Consider the following 12,788-nt stretch of genomic DNA (forward strand, 5'->3'; position numbering starts at 1 on the left):
TGAGCCATCCGTCTCACCAGCGCCATCTGAGCCATCCGTCTCACCAGCGCCATCTGAGCCATCCGTCTCTCCGCGCCATCTGAGCCATCCGTCTCCCCAGCGCCGTCTGAGCCATCCGTCTGCAATGAGCCTGCAAAGCCGCCCGTCTGCAATGAGCCTGCAAAGCCGCCCGTCTGCCTTGAGCCTACAAGCCGTCCGCCAGACAGGAGCCGCTAGAGCCGCCCGCCAGACAGGAGCCGCTAGAGCCGGCCGTCAGACAGGGTCTGCCAGAGCCGCCAACCAGACAGGATCTGCCAGAGCCGCCAACCAGACAGGATCTGCCAGAGCCGCCAGCCAGACAGGATCTGCCAGAGCCGCCAGCCAGACAGGATCTGCCAGAGCCGCCAGCCAGACAGGATCTGCCAGAGCCGCCAGCCAGACAGGATCTGCCAGAGCCGTCAGAGAGCCATGAGCAGCCAGAGCCGTCAGAGAGCCATGAGCAGCCAGAGCCGTCAGAGCCATGAGCAGCCAGAGCCGTCAGAGAGCCATGAGCAGCCAGAGCCGTCAGAGAGCCATGAGCACCAGAGCCGTTAGCCAGCCATGAGCGTCCAGAGCCGTCAGCCTGCCATGAGCGTCCAGAGCCGTCAGCCTGCCATGAGCGTCCAGAGCCGTCAGCCTGCCATGAGCGTCCAGAGCCGTCAGCCTGCCATGAGCGTCCAGAGCCGTCAGCCTGCCATGAGCGTCCAGAGCCGTCAGCCTGCCATGAGCGTCCAGAGCCGTCAGTCAGCCATGAGCTGTCCCTCAGCCAGAAGCGCTAGTATTTCAGAACTGCCCTCAGTCCAGAGCTGTCTCTCTGTCCGGAGCTGCCCTTCAGTCCGGAGTTGCCCCTCTATCCTGAGCTACCTCTTTTTCATGAGCTACCTCTCTCTCCTAAGCTATCCCTATGTCCTGAGCTACCTTGTCCCAGAGCTGTCCTTGATTCTGGTGGTGCCCCTAAATTTAGGTGGGGTTATTTGGAGGGTGGTCATTGTGGGGAGGCTAGGGAAGCGGGGATTGTTTATGGTGGGGTGGGAACCACGCCCGGAGCCTAAGCCACCACCGTGGTCAGATGCCCACCCAGACCCTCCCCTGGACTTTGGTGATGCGTTCGGAGTACGCATCTTGAGGGGGGGTTATGTCACGTTCCTGACCTGTTTTCTGTTTAGTTTTGTGTGTTAGTTGGTCAGGACGTGAGTTTGGGTGGGCATTCTATGTTATCTGTTTCTATGTTGGTTTAGGGTTGCCTGGTATGGCTCTTAATTAGAGGCAGGTGTTGCGTTCCTCTGATTAAGAGTCATATTTAGGTAGGCGTTGTCACAGTGTTTGTTTGTGGGTGATGTCTTCCGTGTCTGTGAATTGTTTTGCACCATACGGGACTGTTCGGCTTGTTTTTGTTCATTCGTCATTTATGTGTAGGCTATTTTCTTGTTCGTTCGTTCTGCGTGTTTTATGTCATTCGTCGTATAGGTCTGTCTACACCGTTTGTTGTTTTGTTAGTTTAGTTAAGTTCGTGTTTTCGTTTAATAAATATGTGTTCAAACTCCACTGCGCCTTGGTTCGATAAATACTCCTCCTTTTCGGTAGAAGAGGAGGAGGACCGCCGTTACACCACTTCACCACAATTCTTTTATTTTAAAATAATACCATGTGTTTTGGCCAGATATTGCACCTTAATTAGAAGCCTACAGCTGTAAAGTTCCATTTAAAATCAAGATTTGACCTGTGATTTATGACATCAATATCTCCCTGGGAGGCTTTTGTAAATTGGCTTTGTTTACTGGGGAGTGTTGGTGCAACGTTCGTTTCCAGGTAACTGTTACTAAGGGTATTAATTATTGTTCTTCAGTAGAAAACTACATGAAAACGATGCAGTKTGTTTTGATTTATAAGAGTGAGTGTGAAAATGGGTCAGTAACAACTTCAAAGTGAACATTCTGAAAAGTCAAATTTTGGTGTTGAAAGATGTTATGACCTTAAACTGGTAATATCTTGGCCRTGCTGGCATACTTTCACGACACAGAAAAGCCAAGCAGAAATTGGTTGAATAATATATATAATATATATATATCTCCAATATTTGAAATACTTAAGTATTAATGCAGTTTTTGCACTATTCCATTGGTTCCATTGTACCTGGCAAGCAAAATCAAGCGCACTTCAAGTATTTCAAACGATAGATATGTTGGCTTTTCGGSTCTGAATCCAAGGTCATAACACTAAAAAGGACAGTCTCTATATTAGGGAGAAATATAGATAGACCACGATGCAGTTCTGCCCACAGACAAAGTAGGATTTTTATACTTTCTGTATTATATCATAACCATTTAATAGAAGATTTTTTTTACATTTTTGTGGAGAATCACTTCACAAGGCTCATGAAGACGTTTATATTCTCACTCTTTCAACAGGTTCGCCACACCAGTTATCTCATCCTCTAATGCCTCTCCCTCCCTTTGTGAAACTTGTTAAGCAAGCAGAGTGTTTGAAGACGTTCATTCATCTCCACTCTATGCCGTTGCTGTCATGGCAACCTGGGTATGACAGGCTGAAAACAGACTGCAGTCTGTCTGAGCTTTGTATGCAGTGGCTCGACTTTAGCAAAGCAGAGAAGGCTGTGTGTGGGGCATCCGGTGGTGCTGTGCTGGAGGTAGGTTACAGTAAGTTGACAGTACTTGGCAGTTGACAGTGGTTCTACTAGCTAACAGAAGTTGTACGAAACAGACTAAAAACAGACTGCATCTCTCTGAGCGAGCTCCATATGCAGTAGATAGAGAAGGCCACAGGGCAGGGGTAACAGTGTAGGACAATTCTTAGGTTGACTGGAGGTAGACTGGGACCAATAGTGCAGGTACTGCAGCCATGCAACACCTGTCGTACCAGCCACTGCTTCTCAATGGAAACAAATACCTGCAGCAGAAGTGGGACAAGGCCTCCTATGAAATGCATCTGAGAAAGGTAAGCGAAAGCTGCTTTGATGCTAAAATCAAAGGCTATCAACAATGTTGGCGATATCCTTAACATATTGACAATATTAATTTAACATTGTTATTAGCTGTTGTTTTTCAAAGTATTGTCATATTCCTGAGTCATCAATTGTCCTTTTTTGTGCTTCCAAAAAACAAGCTGAGTAAAAATGTCCAGTGTTGTTGACCTTTACTGTGGTGTCTTTGTTTTTTTTGTCAAGGTCAAATCAGCGAAACCCACCATCGACACAACTGCGCCTAAAACCTATGGCCACCTTGCCCTCAAAATTAAGAAACAAAAGGTGATAAGGGATCTATCTCTAAGTCGTGTCATTTCACCATGTATCCAGCAAAGAGTCCTTTTTCTGAACTTTTGAGCTGGCAAATGTGTCTTTTGAGAAAGCTCCAGGCTTTCCTTGAACATTCCGTGTTGCATAATGCAACCTTAGCAGTTGTTACCTTGTATTTTGTTGTTGGTGTTTTGAGTGGCTTTACTTGTTTTTCTCTATTTCTTAATGTTTCCTCATTAAGTTTGAGGAGCAAAGCATGTCCAAAATTCAGAGGGAAAACAATATGCTGCTTGAGAAAATATCTCACATCATGAGGACTGCTGGTCGCATCGACAACAGGAACGACTATGAAAAGAAAAGGTATAGTGTTTACCTCCAGTCTCTTCAGGGGTGTGGCTTTAACTCCCACTGCTGACACCAATATTAATTGGTAACAGCTAAACAGTGGTGGAAAAGATAACCAATTGTCGTACTTGAGAAAAGTAAAGATGCTGTAATAGAAAATGACTTTAAAAGTGAAAGTCACCCAGTAAAATACTACTTGAGTAAAAATCTAAAGATATTTGGTGTTAAATATACTTAAGTATCGGCAGTAAAAGTATAAATCATTTCAAATTCCTTATGTTAAAGGAAAACCCCAAAATTATTTTGATATTCGTTTCATTAGTTCATTGTTGACATAGTCCAAAAAAGTTTTGCTTGTCAAAATGCATCATATGGGGATGATTTCTGTATTTTGAAAGTAACATATTTTGGAAATATGTCAACAATGGACTAATGAAACGAAACAAATACCAAAATAGTGTTTTTGGGTGGAATTGTCCTTTAAGCAACCCAGATGGCACCATTTTTTTTTTTTTTTTTTTTAAATGTACGGATAGCTAGGGGTACCCTCCAATACCCAAACATCATTCATAAACGAAGCGTGTGTGTTTAGTGTGTCCGCCAGATCCGAGGCAGTAGGGATGACTAGGGATGTTCTCTTGATAYGTGCGTGAACTGGTGATAAGTTCATTTTTCTGTTCTGCTAAGCATTCAAAATGTAACTAGTACATTTGGGTGTCAGGGAAAATGTACGGAGTAAAAAGTACATTATTTCATTTTCTTTAGGAATGTAGTCAAGTAAAAGTTGTCATATATAAATAGTAAAGTACAGATACCGCAAAAAAATACTTAAGTACTGTACACCACTGCAGCTAAAGCAGGTGTGGACCCACTCAGCTTGCACAGGGCAAGCACATTAAATGTGCCATAATGGTCTAGACCTTTTGGTAGAGGCAGTACATTTACATTTAAGTCATTTAGCAGACGCTCTTATCCAGAGCGACTTACAAATTGGTGCATTCACCTTATGATATCCAGTGGAACAACCACTTTACAATAGTGCATCTAACAGTTTTGACTGGGCTGAGCGGGAACTGTACTTCCTCAGAGGTAGGGAGGCGAGCAGGCCAGAGGTGGATGAACGCAGTGCCCTTGTTTGGGTGTAGGGCCTGATCAGAGCCTGAAGGTACGGAGGTGCCGTTCCCCTCACAGCTCCGTAGGCAAGCACCATGGTCTTGTAGTGGATGCGAGCTTCAACTGGAAGCCAGTGGAGAGAGCGGAGGAGCGGGGTGACGTAAGAGAACTTGGGAAGGTTGAACACCAGACGGGCTGCGGCGTTCTGGATGAGTTGTGGGGTTTAATGGCAACAGGCAGGGAGCCCAGCCAACAGCGAGTTGCAGTAATCCAGACGGGAGATGACAAGTGCCTGGATTAGGAACTGCGCCGCTTCCTGTGTGAGGCAGGGTCGTACTCTGCGAATGTTGTAGAGCATGAACTACAGGAACGGGTCACCGCCTTGATGTTAGTTGAGAACAACAGGGTGTTGTCCAGGATCACGCCAAGGTTCTTAGCACTCTGGGAGGAGGACACAATGGAGTTGTCAACCGTGATGGCGAGATCATGGAACGGGCAGTCCTTCCCCGGGAGGAAGAGCAGCTCCGTCTTGCCGAGGTTCAGCTTGAGGTGGTGATCCGTCATCCACACTGATATGTCTGCCAGACATGCAGAGATGCGATTCGCCACCTGGTTATCAGAAGGGGGAAAGGAGAAGATTTAATTGTGTGTCGTCTGCATAGCAATGATAGGAGAGACCATGTGAGGATATGACAGAGCCAAGTGACTTGGTGTATAGCGAGAATAGGAGAGGGCCTAGAACAGAGCCCTGGGGGACACCAGTGGTGAGAGCACGTTGTGCGGAGACAGATTCTCGCCACGCCACCTGGTAGGAGCGACCTGTCAGGTAGGACGCAATCCAAGCGTGGGCCGCGCCGGAGATGCCCAACTCGGAGAGGGTGGAGAGGAGGATCTGATGGTTCACAGTATCAAAGGCAGCCGATAGGTCTAGAAGGATGAGAGCAGAGGAGAGAGAGTTAGCTTTAGCAGTGCGGAGCGCCTCCGTGACACAGTAGTATGCTTACATTCAGGGAGGCTTCACCAGGTCCTAAAATGTCCATGTTCGTAAACTTAGCATCCTACTGTACCTCAACTCAATGGCCTACACATAATAGAAAAGCTTTTTTCCCCTTGTAATGGTAGTCTCTGCAGAGAGATGCAACAGCAGGAGTTGCTCCGTATCACCAAAGATAACCAGTTGATCCTTCTTCGTCTGACCCAGTGCCAGCCTCACTACAGCATTAAGGACTGGCATGAGGACTGGCTCAAGACAATCAAGCTCATGGAGAGCATTGCACGATATCCACGAAGAGTTAGTGACTAAAAGGTGAGTTCTGTGCATCACATACAGGCGATTGGCAGATCTTACTCAAAACATAACATATTATTGAAATGTGTATTAAAGCCCCAGTGGAGTCAAAAATGTGAGGTTCCTATGTTTTATATGTATTTCCACACTATGAGATTGAAATAATACTGTATAATTGTGAAATTATGATAATGCCCTTTTAGTGTAAGAGCTGTTTGAAAAGACTGCCTGAAATTTCAGCCTGTTTTGGTAGGATGGAGTTTTCGCAGGCCTGGTGACATCACCAGGCGATACATTTGTAAATAGATCAATAAGAAAGAGTTCCAAACCTCTCTGCCAATAACAGATAGTTTTCAGTTTTACCCATCCCCACTCAGACTACGCCCAGACAGTCCTAGCAAAAATCTTGCTTTTTGCTATTTTTGTTTATTTATTTTTGAGAGAAAGAAATATTGAAAAAAGTACTTAATTGTTACCCAGAAATTATTTGATATTCAGATAAAAATGACCTTTTTAAAATATGCATATAATTTGATGCCAATCCTATAGGGACAAGGCCAGGCCAGTAATAAAGAGCAGCAACACTGAGACTGAAGAAGAGGACGGTCTTCATGCAGAACACAGCTCAAACAGCAGCATCACTCACAATGGCAAAAGGGGAGTGTGAGGAAGAACCTGATCAACAGGAAGAGGCGGGCCTGTAGGAAACACCTGAGTCATCTGACACACCAAACAAAGGTCCTATATCTGAAAGTCCCCCAATACCTGAACCCCCTCACACACCTGACACACTAATAAGCACATCTAGCTGACTTGACTCACCAGTCAAAGACTGAGAATATGTGTAAGCACAAGGACATTAAGAAGGGGTGAAGTAATTTTTTGTCTATTTGGTAGATTATTTACATTTGCAATGTCTCCAGATGTTCTTTGAAAATATATTACTGGCTTGTATTAAAGAAATGTATAACTTCTCATCTTGGGATCAGATGCCTTTGCCATCTTTATGCGAAATCAATTCATAATGCATGTTAGCATGTAAACGATATTAATATGTCCAACTAACTACAGTTTTAATATCAACACCAATGTATAACAACCTGAAATTGGTTAAGACATTGTTAAAGGGGAACAACGGAACATTTTGGAAATTTGTCAAAGTACCTAAAGCTGTCTCACGATAAGCACCTCTCTGTGTCATGAGGTTATGCAGCCCCCTGATGATTCTGACAGCTTTTTGGGCACATTCTTACCKAAGTTCTGTGAATAATTTAACATATTTGTACAGTACCATTAAAGTTTGGACACACCTACTAATTCAATGGTTTTTCTTTATTTTTACTATTTTCTACATTGTAGAATAATAGTGAAGACATCAAAACTATGAAATAACACATATGGAATCATGTAGTTGTAACGGCAGCCTTCCTCCTCTTCGTCTGAAGAGGAGGTGTAGCAGGGATCGGACCAAAACGCAGCGTAGTTAGTGTCCATCATGTTTTAATAATAACAAAAACGTGAACACTACAAAAATACAAAATAACAAATGTGGCAAAACCGAAACAGTCCTATCTGGTGCAATGAACACAAAGACAGAAGACAACCACCCACAAATCCCAACACAAAACAGGCTACCTTAATATGGTTCCCAATCAGAGACAATGACAAACACCTGCCTCTGATTGAGAACCATATTAGGCCAAACAACAAACCCAACATAGAAACACAAAACATAGAATGCCCACCCAGCTCACGTCCTGACCAACACTAAAACAAGAAAACACAAAAGAACTATGGTCAGAACGTGACAGTAGTTAACAAATCAAAATATATTTTAGATTCTTCAGTAGCCACCCTTTGCCTCGATGACAGCTTTGCACACTTGGCATTCTCTCAACCAACTTCACCTGGAATGCTTTTCCAACAGTCTTGAAGGAGTTCCCACATATGCTGAGCACTTGTTGGCTGCTTTTCCATAACTTTGCAGGCCAACTCATTCCAGACTATCTCAATTGGGTTGAGGTCGGGTGATTGTGGAGGCCAGGTCATTTGATGCAGCACTCCATCACTCTCCTTTTTGATCAAATAGCCCTTACACAGCCTGGAGGTGTGTTGGGTCATTGTCCTGTTGAAAAACAAATGATAGCCCTAAGTGCAAACCAGATGAGATGGCGTATCGCTGCAGAATGCTGTGGTAGCCATGCTGATTAAGTGTGCCTTGAATTCTAAATAAATCACTGACAGTCACCAGAAAAACATCACCACACCATCACACCTTCTCCTCCATGCTTTACGGTGGGAACCACACACGCAGAGATGATCTGTTCACCTACTCTGCGTCTCACTAAGACACGGCAGTTAGAACCAAAAATCGCAAATTTGACCAAAGGACAGATTTCCACTGGTCTAATGTCCATTGTTCGTGTTTCTTCACCCAAACAAGTCTCTTCTTCTTATTGGTGTCCTTTAGTAGTGGTTTCTTTGCAGCAATTCGACCATGAAGGGCTGATTCACGCAGTCTCCTCTGAACAGTTGATGTTGAGATGTGTCTGTGAAGAATTTATTTGGGCTGCAATCTGAGGTGCAGTTAACTCTAATGAACTTATCCTCTGCAGCAGAGGTAAATCTGGCTGATTATTTCCTTTGGCAGTCCTCATGAGAGCCAGTTAAACATAGTGCTTGATGGTTTTTGCACCTGCACCTGAAGAAACTTTCAAAGTTCTTGACATTTTCCAAATTGACTGACCTTCATGTCTTAAAGTAATGATGGAATGTCATTTCTCTTTGCTTATTTGAGCTGTTCTTGCCATAATATAATAATATGGACTTGGTATTTTACCAAATAGGGCTATCTTCTGTATACCACCCCAACCTCGTCACAACACAACTAATTGGCTCAAACGGATTAAGATGGAAAGAAATTCCACAAATGAACTTTTAACAAGGCACACCTGTTAATTGAAATGCATTCTAGGTGACTACCTCATGAAGCTGGTTGAGAGAATGCCAAGAGTGTTTAAAGCTGTCATCAAGTCAAAGGGTGGCTACTTTGAAGAATCTCATATGAAATATATTTTGATTTGTTAAACACTTCTTTGGTTACTACATGATTCCATGTGTGTTATTTCATAGTTTTGACGTCTTCACTATTATTCTACAATGTAGAAAATAGTAAAAAATAAAGTAAAACCCTTGAATGAGTAGGTGTGTACAAACTTTTGACTGGTAGTGTTTATCTGACACACCTGGCTCATTTGGTTGAGTATCCTACATCACTATGAACATTTTAAGATATTTAAGATGCCATTGAGTTGTTTGGCGGCCATATTAGAAAAAGGCTTCTGTGGGGTTAATACATGAATTATATGACGGCCCTGTATCTACAAATCTTTTTACAACCCTGTTCTAGCTGTGTGTGTGAAATGTGGTGCCTCTATCACCAAAGTTACAATCCAAAAACATAGCTGCCCCACTACATGGAATTCTATGGCTAAGCTTCCAACATTGTAATGTCAATGACACAATATGGGCAATTTTTTTTTTTTTTTTTTACAATAGTTGTAGCTGGTGCTTTCAAAGTTGGTATATTGTATATCATTTTAAAGTTAATTTCATGACCTTTTAGAACCACTAGTCAATTTTTGTTTGTTGAATGTATCAGGGTTTCCTTTATTAAGCAATTTATACAGGTAATTCTGATATGTACCCTAGAGATCAAAGTTCAAGGTTCTGTTGACCTGAACATTCCAAAAAGGTGTCTGATAGATAGCGTTCCAATGATATATGATTAAAGGGTACAACTAAGGAATTACGTGTCGTATAATGACAATGCTTTTCATTAAAGAAAGAGTGATAACAGAGCAAGCTGCCATTGCTGCACTGCTATCACACATTTTCCAACGCTAGGGACATTCAAGAAAATCACTATGAGAGATCGTTGGCACAAGTGAGCCTGACCGACTCCCCTGGCTCATAGACTATATAGCCTACAGCACGTGACTCAAATGTCGATGTTATGTTCAGATAGCAACTCCCTGTTTCACTCTGTTGCACTGAACATACTGTAGCCCATCACTTCAACAAGTACAAGAAAGGTGGTACAGTCAAAAAACTCAACAGCTAATATAGTGACACTGTTTTAATTGATTACATAAAAAATATTTATATTTTGAGAGACTTATTTTTTGTTTCAAATATGTTTTATTGTGAAGAATTTGAATCAAGCATAGAGTTAGACAAAGTGATGCTAGCTTGTTTTATCAGAAAATAAACATAGGATGAATAAACCAAATAAGTACATCAAAAACAGGATGTAGAGAAAAAAAGATGTGGTCTTAATCAAATGATCCATAGCCTATACTATAGGCTATAGGCCTAGGCTATATGAAGAGCATGCTCGGAGAAGCACATGGTAAGTTATTTTCTAAGAAAATGTATTTCCTTGTTGAGATTTTGCGCTGCTGGGATGGTGTATATAACACTAGGCTACACTGCATTACACACTGCAATGGATAGGCTATCCCAATCATGAGCCCTGGCCTGCCCTGCTCTTGCTGATGTAAACCCTTTTCTGTTGCCTAACCAATGGCAAGTCCAAGGCTTCTTATGAAAATTATTTTTAATTTGTAAAAAAAAATACGATATATGTGCGAGCAGACTAGGCCTACTGATGTCCTATTCAGTTTGAGAGGGAGAGCATGAAGATGAAGAGGACCGGAAGTAAGATTGCTACTGCTATAATTTATTTTAATTAAAAAATAAATAAAATCGTTGCCCATAATGAAGCTATTTATCAGAGTTATTGACCTCACAATAAAACATATTTGAGTAATTTACATAACTTACATTACTATGAAGCGGCTACCGCGGAGATGGACAGCGCATGGGTGCTGAAAGTAGGCTAATTTGAGAAGGCCTAATTCATTTAAACAGTCTTCATTTGACTTTAGGCTACTAACAACAAGAAGGCTTTGTGTTGGAGCTATTCAAGAAATAAGATGTAGGCCTACCTGTATGACAGATTAAATTACAGTCTACTATCCATACATGTTGTCAGCCATTTCCTTCAGTCACCATGCACGCCTTAAATATCTTAGTCTCAGTGAAGGGCTTGGTGTGTTAAGTTAAAACCGGGGCTTGAATTAAAGTTAATTTAAAGTTAAAGTTGTGTGGCTTTTGTTAAAGAAAATGCCTAAAATCATAAGCCTACTCCTTGTTAGCTTAAGATTTAGAAAAAAATGTAATGGACCTTATTTATATATAAAGTGATCTATAATGACCGTTTAATTCGCAATGCTTTATGCTAGAAACAACCTGTAAAATGCTTTTTTTTCTCGGACCAAAAATAAGATGATAGATTCATGCAGTGCTTTTATTATAATGGAGATATTTCCTCCCCTACTCTTCTCCGTGGTGGTCTGCAAATCCACAACCTCTGGCTACTTGCCGTGTAATGCTTATAAAACTGCATATCTAAGGCTATGGTCTGTCCTAGGAGTGTGGATAAGCAGTAGGCATGTTCTCTCCTATCCACTTGATGTTTTAATCATTATTTGGGGTATAGGGGAGGGTTTTTTCAAGCGGGCCAAACATTTTCATTTCAGAGAGGTCAGATTTTCTCCAGGTATCCTTCATCATAAATAGCGTACAGTCCCTTAATTGGAGTTATGTTTCACTATATTGGATCACATCCGAGGTGAGGATTTACTCCCGCGACACACGTTCTCTTCATTTTCTCAGCGGACATCCGTATAGTTTGAGGTACAAACTTTCTGAATTTCGCTTGGTAAGTCACTGGTAAGTGTAACATCTTGCGTGGAAGTATACTGTTTGCAGCCTGGAGCAGCTGGCCACATGGCCAGCCCCTCTTGTGTGCTCCACTCGCTGTGTGTGGTTGATCTGTATCTTCCGCCTGTGGTTTGTCGTGCTTGTGTTTCGTTAACGTTACACTACGACTCAGTGTGCATCCATTAATATATTGGTGGCTCTTGCTGCCACAAACTGTATTTACCTTACACAAATTGCCGGCTGGCTTATTCTGTGTGTGTTGTGAATTGCTTTAATTACCCTGCAGGTTTTATTTCTTGTTCTTTCCCCTGCAGAATGTAAGAGTATCATGGTGGGCTTCCACTACGTTGAGACATTTAAGTTTGGAGTTCCTTAGCGGAGGTACTCCATCATATGGTGCTGTTTTTTGATTTCTGCTTTGATATTAAACCGGCTAGGTAATATTGCAGTTGGCAAATCCATTACCTGGATGCTGTTTTGTCTGCTTGTTTTTCCCACACGGGTCTTCCCCGTTTTCTTGCAGAGGTACTGGGTAATTTATCCCTCACCGGGTTTCTATTCCTCCAAGCGGGTCATGGTATAAGCTCTCCCAGGGTGTCGGACCCCTGCTCCGTGGGCTTGCTGGCTTGGCTGAGCTTATGGCTTCCCTTTGTGACAAGTGTGATGGTGGCATCCCCCCTGGAAATCCGCATACCTCGTGTATGCACTGCCTGGGTTTGAGCCACGCAGAGAGGGCGGTGGAGCACCCTACTGGATGCCTGTTTTGTGTAGTGTTCTCAGAACGCCTGCGCCTGGTGTGATTGGAGGCCATGTGCGAGTGGGTCGGCCAGGCTCGGGCTCAGGCTGGGGACGAGCTCCCTACCTCAGGAGTGGTGGGCCAGCGAGCTGTTAGTCCCTCTGCTGGGCCCAGTACCCCTCTCAGGAAGCATGGCCGGAGCCACCGCAGGCAAAGCCCATCTGCTGCCAGTCCTGGACGGGGGCAGG

General features: G+C 43.1%; 1 protein-coding gene across 2 annotated transcripts; it reads left to right on the forward strand.

Annotated features, from left to right (window-relative positions):
* Positions 1–2,396: 2,396 nt before the first annotated feature.
* LOC111972043 (uncharacterized protein CFAP97D2) lies at positions 2,397–6,989 on the forward strand. 2 transcript variants are annotated; one of them, XM_023998880.2, is made up of 5 exons: positions 2,397–2,973; positions 3,203–3,283; positions 3,513–3,631; positions 5,931–6,035; positions 6,567–6,989. In XM_023998880.2, exons 1-5 carry the CDS (start codon positions 2,878–2,880, stop codon positions 6,682–6,684), a joined length of 519 nt encoding a protein of 172 aa, XP_023854648.1. In that variant the 5' UTR covers positions 2,397–2,877; the 3' UTR covers positions 6,685–6,989. The 2 variants fall into 2 exon arrangements, with proteins under 2 accessions (XP_023854648.1, XP_023854656.1); XM_023998888.2 differs by having other exon boundaries at positions 2,399–2,973; positions 5,852–6,035.
* The last annotated feature ends 5,799 nt before the right edge of the window (positions 6,990–12,788 follow it).

Source organism: Salvelinus sp. IW2-2015, linkage group LG2, assembly GCF_002910315.2.
Source record: "Salvelinus sp. IW2-2015 linkage group LG2, ASM291031v2, whole genome shotgun sequence".
Lineage (NCBI taxonomy): Eukaryota > Metazoa > Chordata > Actinopteri > Salmoniformes > Salmonidae > Salvelinus > Salvelinus sp. IW2-2015.